This window comes from Rattus norvegicus, chromosome 12, assembly GCF_021556685.1.
Source record: "Rattus norvegicus strain SHRSP/BbbUtx chromosome 12, alternate assembly SHRSP_T2T, whole genome shotgun sequence".
Classification (NCBI taxonomy): Eukaryota; Metazoa; Chordata; class Mammalia; order Rodentia; family Muridae; genus Rattus; species Rattus norvegicus.
In genome coordinates, this window is record NC_141545.1 from 40,135,603 (window position 1) to 40,152,432 (window position 16,830).

Genomic DNA, 16,830 nt, shown 5'->3' on the forward strand with positions numbered 1-16,830 from the left:
AAAAGGAGGCAGGGGCGGAGGGGCAGAAAACCCTTCCCACGTGGGACCTCAGAAAGGCGAGAGCTAGCCCTGGAGCCCCAGGGCGTGGAAAAATCATTTTTCTCTCCATATCCCATGAGGGGCGAAAGAGCAAACTGTGCAAGACCAAACCGCTCCAAGACTCAGGGAAGCCTGATATCTGGAGCTTGGCCAATCTACTGTAGGTTAGCATGAGGCCAAAGGTCAGTCTGATGTGCTGGGCGGGGTTCCCCCCAGGACAAGGTGGGCGCTTGGTCCCTGCATTCCTTCAATTTCCAGTCCTCACAGTTCACCCCAACCCTCAAATCAGCCAATGCCGAAATGACCCCATCCAAGCCTCCCTTTAGGCCTCGAACTTGTTTGAGAGCATCTACTGACCCCTAGGCAGCCCAGCTCCCTGCTCCGTAACACCTACATTCCCTGCGGCTATTGTGATCCAGTCCGGCTCTGCCCCTGCTGGATCCTTCCCTTCCTAGCTCCCCTCCCCTGTGGGGGCACGCACCCAGCTTCCGACGCCACACGGGAATTCGCGCAGACACAGCTTCCGCAGGTGTTCACGCACAGCCGTGCTCAAGGTCCCTGGTACGTCCTCGGGCCCGAGATGCCTTTCGTCGCTAGCGCTGGACCCTCTGGTCGCCATACTGTGTGAAGCCGGCCGTTGCTAGGCAACCGCCAGACGCGTTAACCTGAGTGCAGGTGGAAGCCAACTTCCTCAGTGTCAAGGACCTCAGCCAAGCTCCAACCAGGCTGGCTGAGGTACCTTGCAACAGCCAGTGGTGGACTTCTCTTAGAATGTTAATGGGATTATTTCCTTGCTCCTAACGATTGTCGATTGTCGAAAGTGCTGACTGTTGGTCCCGTTTGGCAGATCTAAAGAAAAATGAGTCCAATGTTAAACATCTTAAGACTTCAATTAGGGGACCATCCAACTTTATCTGGCTATCCCCTCAAATTCCTCCACACAGCAAGGGTCCCCACCTGCGGGCTGTGAAATTAGTGGGAGAGAACTTTAACTAGGAAATATAACAAGATGTATGATTTGTGTACCGTAAAACTCACTCACTCCAAGGGCACAAATCTGTGGTTTTGGCGTATCCAGAGTGCAACTGTAATTAGGTTTTTACCACTGTGATCTAATCATTTTCCCTCAACTTAAAAAACCATGAAGCAAGCCAGGTGTACTAACACACACCTTTAATCCCAGCACTCAGGAGGCAGAGGCAGGCGGGTCTCTGAGTTCGAGACCAGCCTGGTCTACAGAGTGAGTTTCGGGACAGAGCTACACACACAGAGAAACGCTGTCTTGGAATAAAACCAAAAACCACAAAGCAAACACCACTGTGCCCTCTGCTCAGCCAGCGGCAAACAGTGGTGCCCTGTATGTCTCTATCCATTTGCTAACTTCCTCCAGAGGGGGGGAGTCGTCCGTGCAATCTGCTCTTCTTTTCACATTACTTATGATGTCGTCCAGTGAGCCCAGGCTGGACTCAGACTCTCTAGATAACCAAGAAGGATCTTGATCTGATTCGTCAGCCTCCTGAGTGCTGGGGCTCCCGGCAGGTGCCACCATGCCTGGTTCCAAGCTCCAGACTTCATTCTGTTCTTTTTAACAATATTTTCTGTGTATGAGTATTTTGCCTGCATGTAAGTCCGTACAAGCCCGGTGTCTACAGAGCCAGAAGAGGAATTTGTATTCTCTAGGACCGGAGTTACAGTTATGAGCCACCATGTGAGTCCTGGGAACGGAACTGGGGTCCTCTGGAAGAGCAGCCGGTGCTCTTAACTGTTCAGCCATCTCTACAGTCCTCCAATGAGCGGTTTTACGTTTCGGTTAAAAACAAGGAACAACTAACTAGCAGCAAATGACCTGGAGAGCTTACTGCGATTTCCTGTTGGCTTCAGAACGTTGTCAGTTCTGGACCGTCCAGTGACCCTAAGATGCACGACAGAAAAGCCACAACCAAGAATCCCCCGAGGTCTTCAACCTCACTTTCCCCTGAGACTTTGTCTTCTCCCTCACCCATGTTTCAAGACCGTGCGATCTACTCTCACTTTTTCCTCGATGCCACAGTGAGACTTCTACCCCAGCAGTTTATTCAAAGTTCCCTCTCAAAATTCCTGTGACCTCACATTTACAAACCTACAGGCTCTGCCTAGCCTTATCTCTCTTGACCTTTCCATGGTTGTGAGAATGCCAATTGTTTCTTCTGACTTGAGAAACCACTTCCCCTCTTGTTCCGTGACAGCATCTTTTTCTCCCCTCCTCGGGTGTGCCTTCTTGAATTGAACCCCAAGTCACCTTTCTTTTTTCTGCTGCTGATGGCTCAGGTTCCAAGGCTCTACAAGTGACTGCCATCTCGTATGCTGGTCCTCTACTATAGGCTTGCTGTTGTGTCCACTGTAAAATACTGGTGGCTTCCAAATGGGCATTTCCAGTTCCCTCCTTTGTGTTGCTAGTTCAAGTCCAGTGGCCGGCTCAATCATCCTTAGCTGTGCCCCCTCACCTCACAACAAAAGATTCAATTACATTCCTCAAACCCCACACCCTCTGCGTCTTCCTCGAATCACTGCCTTTTATCCATTTGCCCAAACCTGAAACCTAGAAGTTGCCTTCAATCCCCACTGTTCCTCCATCTCCACAGCCACCCATCCTTTCTGAGTTTTACCCCTTAAATGTTTTTCTAGTCCACATCTTTTTTTTTTTCTTTTCAGAGCTGAGGATTGAACCCAGGGCCTTGCACTTGCTAGGCAAGCGCTCTACCACTGAGCTAAATCCCCAACCCCCTAGTCCACATCTCTTTACATCTACCTGTCACATTATCCTGGCTCACCTACGAATGTGTAGTGTTTGAGAGCTGATTGAAACGTTCTTGGGGATGTTTAAGTGTGTAGAATAGGGCTGGAGAGATGGTTCAGCGGTTAAGGGCACTGACTGCTCTTCCAGAGGTCCTGAGTTCAATTCCCAGCTACCACATGGTGGTTCACAACCATCTGTAATGGGATCCGATGCCCTCTTCTGACCTGCAGATGTATATGCAGAACACTGTGTATATAATAAATAAACAGATTAAAAAAAAACAAAAAAATATATTCTGTGTGAGTGGGATCACCCCCACGTGGGAGTCAGATGACAATGTAGGGTCCTCACTTCCCACCTTGTTTTAGGCAGGCCTCTCTACTGTTCATACATATGCCAGGCCAGCTGGGCTGCAAGCTTCAGGAATCCTCCTGCCTCCACCTTCCAGCTCCCAGGAGGTGAGCTAGAATTGTGGAGATGGGATTCCATGCTGAGCGTTATGTGGATTCCGACAATTTGCCCTCCTGTCTAGACATTAGTCACTTCCCCACTGAGCCATCTCTGCAGCCCTAAACTGAGGGTTTTAAGAAAGCAGAAATGAGGGGTTGGGGATTTAGCTCAGTGGTAGAGCGCTTGCCTAGCAAGCGCAAGGCCCTGGGTTCGGTCCCCAGCTCCGAGAAAAAAAAAAAAAAAAAAAAGAAAGCAGAAATGGGCCTGGGGCTAGAGCTCAATTGAAAGAATTTATCTTGAATTCAGAACCCAGCACTGCAAAAACCAAGGTGAAAGACTTGCCATTGTGGCGTAATAATGGTTGGAATTCTGCAGCTTTTGTGGAAAGTGAAAGCCAAGAACAGGGGAGGCTGACAGCACATGCTCACCGCTCACAGGACCATAGTATCTCTCTCTTGTTGACCCTCGACTTGCTGGCATGGTGGTGCACTCTTCTAATCCCAGCTCTAGGGAGGTGGAGGCAAGAGGATCCCAAATCTGGGCTACATAGTGCAACCTCTTCTTATGAAAACAGTTATCTGCATAGCCCAAGGCTGGGTGGGCTGATGTGTCATAGTGGGAGGAAGGACTCCCGGCGCCCCCACCACTCCCCGAGGATTTATACAAGTTCAGTGATGGAGGAGATTTTCTTCAGTGGTGAAGCCATTGGTAAGATGCTTGCTCTAGCTGTTGTGAACAATTTACCCATGATCCTAGGAAAGTTATGGGGTCATTCAGAGAAGGCCTGCAAGCAGAAGGGGCACTGGTTGGGAAGAAGAGGAGGAATCTGTAGATGAGGAAAGGAGACAAAAGGGCAAAGTGTGTGTGTGTGTGTGTGTGTGTGTGTGTGTGTGTGTGTGTGTGTGTACGAATACACACGCACGTGGGTGTGTGTTTGTGAATACATTCAAAATACATTATAGACATACAAGAAATTATCATAGTGAAACCTATTATATAAAATTAATACATGCTAATAAAAACAATCTTAGTTCTTGGGAAGATGAGGCAGGAGGGTTACTGTAAGTTCAAAGTCGGGGTTGGGGATTTGGCTCAGTGGTAGAGCGCTTAAGGCCCTGGGTTTGATCCCCAGCTCCGAAAAAGAAAAAAAAAAGTTCAAAGTCAGGGCTACACTGTAAGTTTCAGGTTAGCTGGGGTTACAAAGTAAGACCCTATCTGAAAACAAATCAAATGATCAGAAGCCCAGCATGCGCTCTGAGCATGCCCTCATAGATCGAAACGGAAGCTATAGGCTTGGGACTCCTGCTTTCCGCCAGGGCTCAGAGGCTTGTACCAAGCTCACACCCTTAAGTCAAAAGGCTTTCCTAGATTCCCCTGAGGGACCGTGATCTTCAAGTCAGCAATGGCATCTAAGTCCTCACGAGGCTCTCCGGCTTTCTCTTCTGCCCCAGATTTTGTGTCTGTTCTGTTTGTCAAGTTGTGTTTATTCTTTGAGTCAGGGTCTCATGCACCAAGGCTGGCCTCCGACTTAACTCTGTAGTAGGGACTTCTGATCCTCCTGCCTTTACCTCCTGATGACGCCACATCCAGTTTGTACAGTGCTGAGGATAGAACCCAGGGCTCTGTGCAGCAAGCACTCGAACTCTACCAACTGAGCTGCACATTCGCCTTGTTTTGTTCCATGGAGGGTTTTTTTGGGGGGTGGGGAGGCTGGTTAGTGTGTGTGTGTGTGTGTGTGTGTGTGTGTGTGTGTGTGTGTGTGTGTGTGTCTGATGCGGGGGAGGGACTGACTTGGAACTTGATACATAATCGAAGGTGACCTTGAACTTCTGATCCCCGTTCTTCTACCTCCCGAGTGCTGGGATTGTAAGTGTGCACCATCATACCTGACTCCCTCCAGTTTTGTTGGGCGTCTGGCTTCTTGGATGGATCCCCAGGGGCTCAGAAAAGGCAGGCAAGCACTGAATCATGGTACTGCGTCTAGCCCTTAGGGTTTACATGCTAGCATTAAACCAACTCAGATATCTAAGATAATTCCCATGTCTTAAGTAAACGGATTACTAAACTGCTTTCCTCTACAGAGTCCCCTTTGCCTGGGATGTGACATAATGGTTACATTATGTCCACTATGTATAACAAACACTAGTTGCAACCAAGGCCAGGTGTCAGAGTCCTGCCGGCTGCTGGTTTTACTAGAAGATCTGATTAAATTGGGGTTTGGAAAGTGAGGCAAAGAGCACGAGTAAGCCACTCTGTGGAGAAGCCTGGCAGAGGCAGAGTCCTGGTGTGAGCACACCATCCCAGACCTGGGAGGCAGGAGGAGCTTTGGGATGTTTGAGGCTAGCCCACTTCTGAAACCCCAAACCGAAAGGAAGATGGGTGAGAAAAAAGAAAAGAGAAGCCGGAAGCCAAGGTAGGAATGAGAGTGACAGGGGATTCCTCCTGTTGTGTGTTTGGGGGCTGTGAGCCACCCACACCTGACCTCATTTCTGAACTCTGGACTCCCAATACCATGGTTCATCTGTCACAGAACTGATACCCCATGGCGTCCTAGTCAACTGTTCCTAGCAGGACTCTCAACTTCCTCTCTGAGGACATCTTGTCCCTCATCACACACTATCAGCCCAACTGTCTCCTCACTGCCCAGAAGTTCCCCTTGATCCATCTCCACATCCGTCCACTGGCTCCCACACCTCCATCTCCATGACGGCTGCCCTAACCTCTCACCTGGACCCCTGGGTAACTTCTCCTTGGCTCCCCCATCTCTATCTTAAACTCCCACTCCCCTCTTTACTCAGAAGCCTGTCTCTCCCCCGCTTTTCAAAAGCATGCCAGATCCTGTAAGTCCCTATCTAAAGCTATCTGGTGGTATCTCATCGCACTTAGAAGAAAACCTAAGTTCTTTATCCTGGCCCAAAGGTCTTTCGTGCTGGGCTTCTGCCCACATCTCCACCACCTTCTTTTTCTCCCACTTCACTCTAGACATCATGGCCTTCTTTCTGTTTGTGGAAGGACACCGAGCTCATCTCTGCAGCAGCCCACTGTCCCCAGATCCTTCTATGAAAAATTCCTTCTCATCCTCTGGGTCTCCGTTTTACTCAACCAATCAATTAATTACTAAGTCAGCTTCTATTTTGAGACAATGGCACCCTGTAGCTAATCTGAAAGATACTATGTAATCTAGGTTGCTGTAGCTAATCTGAAAGATACTATGTAATCTAGGCTGTCTTCAAACTTGCTGGGAGCCTCCTACCTTCACTTCCTGAGTGATGGAATCGCAAAGCCACCCTGTCTGGCTTCCGGTCTCAGTTTAAAGGTTAAGATATTTTACACACCATTCTCTAGCCAAACACACAGTAGTCATTCACAGTTCTATTATTCCTGGTGGCTTTCTTCTGTGTGAATACTTCTTAGTCTTGTCTCTCTCTCTCCCTCTCTTTTCTTTTCTTTTCTTTTTTTTTTTTCGGAGCTGGGGACTGAACCCAGGGCCTTGCGCTTGCTAGGCAAACGCTCTACCACTGAGCTAAATCCCCAACCCCTTAGTCTTGTCTCTTGCCCCCTAGAATGCTAGGTAATAAGCACAGGAACTTTGGTGAGCTTGTTTGTCACTCTTTCTGAGAACCTACAAGAGAACATAGTTGACACTCAGAACAAGAATAAACCGGGAGCGCTTTTTCATGGGGGGCTCTGTGAAGATTTAGATGAATATTTCCTTTCCGGCCACCAGACATCGGAAAGTCACTGGAGTGGACGATGAATGCAAGCACATGCCACATTCTTCATGAGGCGCCTCTGGGCACAGAGGTGGCTGCGGATGCTCTGGGTGAAAAGTGCAAAGGTTATGAGGTCCAAATCAGTGGGGAGAATGACAGCCAGGGTGTTCCGGTGAAACAAGGACAGCAAAGTGCTCCTGCTGTTAGGTGGCATTCATTATTTCTTCCTTTTCTTTTTGTTTCTTTTCCCTTTTTCTCCTCCTCCTCTTCCTCTTTCTTCTCCTCCTCCCCTCTCCTTCTTTTTTGTTGGTTTTTTTTTTGAGAAGGGTGTCTCTGTGTAGACCTGGCTGTCCTGGACCTAACTCTGTAGACCAGGCTTGCCTCAAACTCAGAAATCCACCTGCCTCTCTACTTCCCAAATGCTGGGATCAAAAGTTTGAGCCATCCCTGCCCGGAGAGTAAGGGGCCTTCTTGTTATGGACCGAAGAGAACTAGAGGAAGGAAGCAGAAGTCTCTTCAAGATGCTCATGGGCGCCAACCTGAGTATTCTCATCTTGACTATTGAAATAAATAAATAAATAAATAAATAAATAAATAAATGGAAAGAAAGATATTCCTGGACTGACTGAGCCTATAGTGCTTCCACAGTTGTGGCCCAAAAGAGGCAAGCAGAATCCGAAAGTTTTTCCATCTCTCTACAGGAGATATCCAGGAATACACTGTCAAAAAGCTTTCAAACAGAGGTGGGAGGCCAGGATCGATGCACCCAAATCGAGCATCTTATCAAACATATCCTGCAGCACAAATGCTGACTGACAGACTGCTCTGATGAAACCACGCACCAAGGATAATGAGGAAGCTGCAGAATGTGATAAACGTTTGGCCAAGAGAAAGAAGGAAGCCAAAGGAAACAACCAGGAACAGACTGCCGGGAGATATAGGCTGTGTTCAATCGGAGCTTCTACTTCTGAGTCTGAATTCAATCAAAAATGGTGTTTAAGAGTACCAAATAGGGGGTTGGGGATTTAGCTCAGTGGTAGAGCGCTTACCTAGGAAGCGCAAGGCCCTGGGTTCGGTCCCCAGCTCCGAAAAAAAGAAAAAAGAAAAAAAAAAAAAAAGAGAGAGAGAGATTCTGTTTCAAAAAAAACCTAAAACCAAACCAACCAACAAAAACAGACAGACAAAACAAAAACCTCTAAAAGAAGTAACAAATAGGGGCTGGGGATTTAGCTCAGGGGTAGAGCGCTTACCTAGGAAGCGCAAGGCCCTGGGTTCAGTCCCCAGCTCCGAAAAAAAAGAACAAAAAAAAAAAAAAAACAAAAAAAAACAAAAAAAAAAAAAAAAGAAGTAACAAATAAATGATCAGACATCGAATCTCCAAAAACAAAGAAACAAGAACAAATGGGAAGCTAAAGGGTTGGTTCGGTGTTTGCTGCTCTCATGGAGAACTAGAACTTTAATTATTTTTAAGAGTTGCTTTTAATGATGGTTCTTAAATGCTTAAACCTCCCTTCTAGTCCACCACCCACCAATAGGTAGCAGAAAAGAAAGGATACAGGGGTGGGGCGGGGAGTGGACCTGTTGAGAAATGATTCTTTGGAGTAAATCTCATCTGCATCGCCAGGAAATCAGCAGTCTTAGTTCACAGGAGTCAGCCACGGAAGCTCGATCCACTCACGGACTTGCCAGCAAGTCCAGTGCAGTAGTCAGGATAGCGGCATTGGTGGTGCTACCTCGCAGGAGCACCCAGGCCTCAGCTGAATCAGCACGTGTCAGTGGGAGGAATCAGGATCACCAGGATCACCACAAGGCCTTGGCTGTGCCTCAATGGACAAAGCAAAGACGAACGAGGAGGCAAGCCCGAGAACTGTTCTACAAGGGAGCCCCTCTCACAGTCTGTCCGGTCCTATCTATACTCCCTCTATACATCCTGTCTTCCACAGGTCTTGCCTCAGCAAAATGCCACGTGTCAGTGTCCACTGGCATCATCACGCTGCCAATCGCCCGAGTCTGTGGAAACAGAAAGCAGTCGCGGCATGGGACCTGAAGTTCTTTGGTGCGGGGTCTCTCCATGGAGTCCCGACAAACGGAGCTCGACCGTGCTTGTAAGGTGGACCAATACGAGTGTGTCATTAGCGGGGACTCCTTCATCACGTGTCCTATCACGTGTCCTATCACGTTGCCTGAGCAGAACGCCCTTTCACCTGTGTCTGATTCAGGAAAACATTCGCTCATCTGTTTGCCCCAGCAAAATCCCATCCAACACAACTGACTTTCCAAAGAACCCTTAAGTTTCCACTCCTGCTCAGGAGAACCAATGCCTCCCTTTGGCCTCCGCAGGCACTGGCAATATAAACAGGCAAAATAAAACTTTGTTTGTTGGTTGTTTTGGTTTGCAGTTTTGATTTCTTTGGGGTGTTCGTTCGTTTGTTTTTGAGATAGGGTTTCTCTGGGTAGCCCTGGCTGTCCAGGAACGCTCTGTAGACCAGACTGGCCTTAAACTCACAGATCTGGTGGGATTAAAGGCGTGCATCACCACTGCCTACCTACAAAATAAATCTTAACAAAAAGAATAAACGATTCCAATCATATTTTTTGAAGGAAGTAAGTACTGAAGTAGGGCTTTGGGCATGGGATGGGAATGTTCTAACAGTGATCAATAAACCCAACTTCCTTTTTCTTTGATAGACAGTTGCTCTCTCCAGCCCAGTCTGGGCTGAGACTCACTGTGAGACAAGGCTGGCCCCAAATTTGCATCAATCCTCCCTCTTCTGTCTCCTGAATGCTGGAACTGCAAACTTGAGAATCAAACCCCTGTCCTCTGGAAGAGCATCCAGTGCTCTTAACCACTGAGCCATCTCTCCAAACCATGAATATCACTTTACTTTTTTTTTTTTTTTTTTGGAGCTGGGGACCGAACCCAGGGCCTTGCGCATGCTAGGCAAGCGCTCTACCGCTGAGCTAAATCCCCAACCCCCTACATTTTTTAAATAGTTAAAGGATATTTTGATTATAAAGATTTAAAAGAATGTCTCACCTGCTTTAAGCATGTGTGATTTGAAATATGGTAGTAAACGTTTCTTCAAAGCTTAAAAATTTAGTGCTTTGTTTTGTTTTGTCTTGTCTTGTTTCAGTTAGTGATTTGCTGCCCAGAGTGGCTTCGAATTTGTGACCTTCTTGTCTCAGCCTCATGACTGCTAAGATTCCAAGTGTGTACCCCCTCAGTTCCAATAATTAACTGCCCACCCCCCACTCCCATTATCTGGACAATGGAAGATGTGACCAGAAGTAACTCTTGAGTGATTCTGGCCCTAGAGGCAGAAGTCACAAAGGTGGAGGTGAGAACCCAGGACAAGGGCAGGCATTGGAGCACAGACGCCTTCTCCTCATACCTCCCTTGTGCTCATTAGAGTCATCCTGCGGCTTCAGGAATCCCCAGAGATGGATCGCTCTGAGGATCTCACGATGGCTCTTTGCTGATAAACGGCCTCTTAAAACTTCCCTGCAGGGTACTGACCCCTCAGCCCGTCCAAGTCACTTCTTCCTCAGGGTTTGTACTTTTCGATTCTGGGCTTCAAAGTTTCCTCTCATTAACTCAGCGAGCACTTTCCAAGAAAAATCAGATGCCCAAGATGCACATGCCTTCCTGTGTGGTATGTCTATGCGTTTGTGTGTGTGTGTGCGTGTGTGTGCATGTGACTCAAGCCTCTCTGTCTTGCCTTGAGGGTAACCTCAGCATTTCCTTCCAGCCCTGCTTTCCCCCGAGCCGAGGCTGGCAGCATTCTGAAAATGTTTTCTGGAGAAAAGCTGAGCAATGGTTTTGCCATGGGCGGGACTTTGATCTTCTTCCTCGCCACGTCCCTTTATATATCGCCTGGTGGCCATGGCGAACACATCAGGCTCCAGAGGCCACAAGCAAAGCAGGTCTTACTCATTGTCTTCCCGTCACCATGATCTTCTACACAGGTACCACGGGCTCTGCAGCTCCATAGCCCTTATTAGGGGAAGGAGACAGGAATGGCTGCCCCAGGTGGTTGCTGGCTGGCACCTGTTGTAACTGAAGCTGGGGTGAGCAGGGGCGCCTGAGCTTCATGGCATCCTTCTCTTTCTCCAGGACCGACAAAGCCCGCCCTGGTGCTGCTGTGCTGTGTAGGAGCCTGGCTGGCCATCTGCAGCTCCTCCTTTGGTGCACCCATATCAAAGACAAATATACAACGTACACTTGAACTCTTGAAAGAGGAGTCGAAGGCTCTTTATGAAGACTATGTAAGTGTCCTTGAGATTGTTTTCCTAAACCATTTCTTTAAAAGGTCTTATTTGGCTGTCAGGCACAGCTGTTCTTTTTTTTTTTTTTTTTTTTTTTTTTTTTTTTTTTTTTTTGGAGCTGGGGACCGAACCCAGGGCCTTGCGTTTGCTAGGCAAGCGCTCTACCACTGAGCTAAATCCCCAACCCCACAGCTGTTCTTTTTCGATACGAAACCAGCTATGGAAGCTAGAGAGGCAAGGGGACAAATCAGACAGGTCGGGGTGAAATGTTCACAGGGGTATAGACGCACTAGCAAAGGGGCAGAGGGGGCTTGGGGATTTAGCTCAGTGGTAGAGCGCTTGCCCAGCAAACGCAAGGCCCTGGGTTCGGTCCCCAGCTCCAAAAAAAAGAAAAAGAAAAAAAAAGGGGGGGGGGTGGCAGAGGCAGACTAGTCCAAGGGACCTGAAACCTCAGCGACTTCCCGAACACTACAGGACGTGTGCTCACAGCGTCCTTCATCTCAAACCTGTCTGCCTCACGGTCCTACTAGATGAGCATTCTTGCTGGAAGTGCATCCTTAGAGATGGGCCAGCTCGATTCAGGAATCCCCTGAGAAGCCAGGCTGGAGAGAGGGCTCAGCGGTTAAGAGCACTGACTGCTCTTCCTAGAAGTCCTGAGTTCAATTCCCAGGAGTTCCCTGAGAGTGATGAGAGCCAGTCTAAGCAGTAGAAGGCTTCTAGTGGAAGCAGGACATGGAAATCTTCCTTTGGGTCTCTGGTTCCTCTGCAGTTGACTAACTAGGCAACTGTCTGTGCTGTTGGAGCATCCTGGAAAGCCCTCTGCCTTGCCAGATCTTGGCACACAAGACCCAGAAAGTATGACTACTTAATTTACTTAGGGCCTCTTAGATAACTTCAATTAAACAAGCAACACTGAACCTGGAAATGCCAGTGACGTTAGTGTTGACCTTATCGTCTGTTCTGTCGCATAAGCTTTGGCCTTGGCTTTAATTGACTTAAAGGTAAATGTGAGCCACCAAGGCTGATAATGGTCTTAACAAGTTGGTCCTTCGGTTTCTTTTTTTCTTTTTTTTTTTTCTTTTTTTCTTTTTTTCTTTTTTTCGGAGCTGGGGACCGAACCCAGGGCCTTGCGCTTGCTAGGCAGGTGCTCTACCACTGAGCTAAATCCCCAACCCCTAGTTCTTCGGTTTCTTGACTCTCCCTAGCATCTCAGAGGCCTTTCCAGGCCAGCACAGACCACCTTTTATCAGCACGTGACACCAGTGGCATTCATACAGAGACACAGAAAAGGGAAGCTTCATGGAAACACAGATAAATCCCCTTTTCCCACTCACCTCAGCCACTGAGCCTCTGAGAATAGGTTGCAGAAGGCTGGGGGCGGCCTCACTCAGATGGGCAGAGGGGCAGGAAGGAAGGTGGGTAGGAACACCCTTAGGGAATCATGGCTGACCTGGGTGGCTATGCCACGTCTTCTAGCTCGCAATCCATCTATGCCTTAGATTTGTGTAGACACAGGGTTAGTGATGGCCCAAGCCTCACAAGGATGTTGTGTCAATTAGATAAGGTCTGAGCCAGGCTAGACACAGAGGACGCACTGGATCTGTATGGGTTATTGCAAACCTCTTCCTTATAATATTTTAAATCTCCTCTTTCTCCAGAACAAAACCGAGGCATCTGGGATATCGCCAGATGAGTCGCTACAGCTGCCGTGTTTCAGCCTGGGCCGAGAAGCACTAACCAACATTTCAGGCCTCAAAGCATACCTGGAGGAAGTCAAATCGTTGAGCAAGAACACAGTAGATACTACTAAGCTCACAAAACGGCTGGTCGACATCAGCTGTTTGAACCCACTGAATGTAAACATTTCCAGGCCTCAAAAAACTGACTCCTACACTAAAAAAACATTCATACTTAGTGTTTTAAAGAAGTTCTCAGACTGCATGGCAGAAGTGCAGGCTAAAGACAATATATGCTGAGCGACGGCGGGGAGAGCCCAGTGTCCTGGGACAGCTGAGCCTGCAATGTAGGACTTAACCCCAAAGAGACTGTGCCGTCGTAACTAGCCATGTTATTTATATGTTTTTGTTCTGTCCATTGAAATCTTATTCTTCTACCCTGTAGGGACTGGAATTTGCAGATTATATTTATTTATTGGTATTTATGTACTGAGTTTGTTAACGCTCCATGGAGGAGCCCTCAGAGTCTATTTAATAAATTATACCGACACGATCTCAGTAATCAGTTTTGGAGTTTGTCAGAGGATGGGGATGTTCTGGAAATAGTGTTTATGTTGCTGGCTTCTCCCACCAATTACGGACAAACAATCCCAGCAGCATCACGTGTCTGATAAACATCTTTGTTCCAGGCGGGCCATAAGTCCGATCACTGTCGTTTTGGTGTGTGGGCTGGGAGACTTCAGGAAAGAAGTCATTTAGTCACTTAGTCAAGGTTACGCACCTGTTTGGCGATATACCCAGATTCCAGCTCGGACTGCATTATTCTGCCCGACCTCAGTTCTTCCCTCGGCAGTGACTGAGTCTCAGGGACACTGACTCAGGGCAGTAACTCAGTATCCATGCACAATTGCGACTGCATTCCCAAGTCACTTCTTTGACCAATTCTGTAGGGACATCTTCACGGCAGACATAACGGTTTGCTGTGTGAGTAGTAGCGAGTCCTTGAGCATTGGTAAGGTTCTCAGTGTGCGTCCGGATGAAGGGGTCTCAAAGTATCTGGGAACCGTTCAGCAGCAACAGCGTCATGTTGGAAACACAAGGCCTTGATCCATCTGCTCACTCCCAGGGTCTTAGTTTTGTTTGTGGAAACACTGAGGATCAAACCCAGGGCCTTGAGCATGGTAGCCTATGAGCCTGAGACGAGCCATCAGCCCCATAGCCATGGTTTTGAAGCCTCCTAAGCACTCATTTTCAGATGTGCTCCCACTGAGAACCACTAATCTTGAGTCAACCTGTACTTTCATGGTTTAGAGAAACTAAGGTCCAACGAAACAGAAGATGTGGCGTGCTGAAGCGCACAGAACGGGGAGATGTGGTCAGGATTCTGAGCGCTGTAGCTAGGACTCAGACTTCTCATTCTTGCTCTAGTGGGTTTCTCTATTCTGATCTCACACCAGGCTCATTTGTGCTCAAGCACACTCAGGGCGGTACAGCCGCAGGCTCATAGCAGGCTTAGTAAGAATCCCCAGACACCCTGTCTTCAATGGCTCTGTTTGACTATCCTTGCCAGGCAGTCCAACTCTGTTATTAGAAAAGCTATCCAAAACTGGGACGTAAGGACAGAACATATCACAACTATATGTCCTTTCAAAGAAAAAAAAAATAAGCAGACACGAGATCGCTGTGAAAGAAATGATTTACAGGAGAAACAGAAGAGACAGACAAATGTTCTTTCAAGAATTCTAATTAAAAATAAAAAGTCTCGGGGACTGGAGAGATGGCTCAGTGGTTAAGAACACTGACTGCTCTTCCAGAGGTCCTGAGTTCAATTCCCAGCAACCACATGGTGACTCACAACCATCTGTGATGGGATCCAATGCCTTCTTCTGGTGTGTCTGAAGACAGTGATGGTATACTCATATACATAAAATAAATAAATCTTAAAAAAATAAAAATAAAGTCTTGGAGAACTATATATGTTATATATAAATATAAACATAAGTATATATATTATCTATGCATATATTTTTATGAAAGCATACAGAATATATACATGTGTGTATATACCTATATATACATATGTATGTGTATGTGTGTGTATATATATGCATATACACACACACACACACACACACACACACACACACACATATATATATATATATATATATATATATATATATATATATATATGAAACAAAACATGAATGAGGGGAACAGAAAATCAGCAATGATACCCAGAATATGAAATTAGAGGAAACTGGATTGGTTTCACATATCATCTCCATAATGAGCGATTTTGGTGATGGTTTCCAAAAATGTCCACGAATTCTTGGTTATACCTCCTTACGGCAAGCAGGACAAATCTGAGGGTCCCTCCCCATTTTTTAAAGGAATTACTAGCCTTGACACCTTTCTTCAGTGCACTGAACCCTTATTCTTACACCCTTGTTGGGCATAAGAACACATTCTCTACTTGGTAGGCTGGTGAGTATCGTCTTGGAAGGCCTGGAAGTCAACATTTGGACCTGACTAGTGTTGAACTCACAGAGATCCACCTGCCCCGACCTCCCGACGGCTAGGATTAAAGGTGTGGCACCGTGCCTGGTTCTTTGTTTCGGGAGAGGGTCCTACTTGGCTATGCAGCCATGGCTGGCCCCGAGCACATGATTCTCCTTCTCCCCAACTTCTTAAATACTGGGTGACAGGTAGGTCCACGTGCTCACTTTATGATTTTTTTTGTGTGTGCTGGGATCAAACTGGAATGGTTCCCCTGCTGTGAGCTCATGACGTGTCACTGAACATCAGTCACATTCAGCCTCCGGGGATATTTAAAAAATTCAGTTCCTCAGTTATACTGAGCTCGGTCCAAGTGGCTCGATGGCCTGTGGAACAGCACCGCTCTGGGAGGGGTTACCTTTGACTGACATATTATCTCCTTCCACTTGGTCCTGGAGACAAGAGCCAAACTCATTTCTACGGACTGGAGAAGCCGGTTCCAAAGGCCCGGTAACGTGGCCAGGTGGGTGCCACCCTTGAGCCATTTCTTTCCAGCTTAAGTTTCTGTCACTGACATGTGTGGTCTAGCTTTGGATCAGCCGTGTGCGGAGAATGTCTCTGCCCTCCTGGAGGACTGTTTGGACAATAAAGATGTGTGTTTGGTGGCAGGTATTCCGTACTACCCGGAAATGTGAAGCCTTCTCCGTCATCACAACAGGGGGTTAGACTCTGAATAAGAAGCCAGTGACACAGAACAGCACAGATGGTGGGAAATTAATCCTCACGGGAAGAGGTGGGGACCACAGGGTGACCACTGTCCAGGAGGAGGAAGGCTAAGGTCTCGGTAGCTGCACACTGTCCCAGAGTTTGGCAGTGACAAGCAAGGAGCTCATAGTGATTTTGCAGGCCACTGCCTATCCCTACCTAACATCCGTAACTTGTTGCTCCACTGGAATCAGCCCAAAGGGGGACTGAGCTCGGGTCTCTCAGCATGGCTCCCACCACTGAAAGCCCACAGTTCTGGAGATGACTCAGTCCCTGGCTGGGGACTGCACAACGGTTCTCCAATCAAACCTACGTTGCTGGGCTGGGAGATGGCTCAGTGGGTAAAGTGCTTGATGTGTAAGCATGAGGACCCAGAGCCCATGTAAAGCCAGATGTGATAGTTACACATCTGTAGCTTCAGTGCACCTAGGATGAGACCAGGAAATGAAAACAGGAAAATCTTTGGACAGTCACGGGCCAGCTAGCCTGACATACATCGTGGTGAACAAGAGACCCTGTCTCAAAGGAGGCGGAAGGCTAATATTACTATCTGGAGTTGTCCTCTGATCACCACACACATGCCTGCATGCACACGTACATATATACACATCATACACAGAGGCATAAAAAAAAAACCACTTAGTTT

General features: G+C 47.5%; 2 protein-coding genes across 8 annotated transcripts in view; one reads left to right on the forward strand and one right to left on the reverse strand.

The window, feature by feature from the left end:
• Lrrc43 (leucine rich repeat containing 43) overlaps window positions 1-5,324 on the reverse strand; it is a 23,221-nt gene extending 17,897 nt beyond the window's left edge. For 2 of the 6 annotated variants that reach the window (XM_087578150.1, XM_087578146.1), the window contains exons 1-2: window positions 5,152-5,324; window positions 521-888 (exon numbers count right to left, since the gene is read on the reverse strand). In XM_087578150.1, coding sequence (XP_087434276.1) covers window positions 521-658 — 138 coding nt within the window. In that variant the 5' untranslated portion in view covers window positions 659-888; window positions 5,152-5,324. 6 annotated transcript variants of the gene reach the window in all.
• Window positions 3,657-13,478, forward strand: Il31 (interleukin 31). Of its 2 annotated transcripts, none has more exons than NM_001432418.1 (3): window positions 3,657-3,973; window positions 11,093-11,244; window positions 12,903-13,478. In NM_001432418.1, exons 1-3 carry the CDS (start codon window positions 3,940-3,942, stop codon window positions 13,218-13,220), a joined length of 504 nt encoding a protein of 167 aa, NP_001419347.1. In that variant the 5' UTR covers window positions 3,657-3,939; the 3' UTR covers window positions 13,221-13,478. The 2 variants fall into 2 exon arrangements, with proteins under 2 accessions (NP_001419347.1, XP_087435506.1); XM_087579380.1 differs by lacking the exon at window positions 3,657-3,973 and adding an exon at window positions 10,734-10,944 and having other exon boundaries at window positions 12,903-13,473.
• The last annotated feature ends 3,352 nt before the right edge of the window (window positions 13,479-16,830 follow it).

Bases quoted from the DNA above. Each gene is read 5' to 3' on its own strand.
- Il31 (NM_001432418.1), top strand. From the start codon at position 3,940: ATGGAGGAGATTTTCTTCAGTGGTGAAGCCATTG. The intron at 3,974-11,092 runs GTAAGATGCTTG...CTCTTTCTCCAG, and splicing joins CTTCAGTGGTGAAGCCATTG to GACCGACAAAGCCCGCCCTG. The intron at 11,245-12,902 runs GTAAGTGTCCTT...CTCTTTCTCCAG, and splicing joins AGGCTCTTTATGAAGACTAT to AACAAAACCGAGGCATCTGG.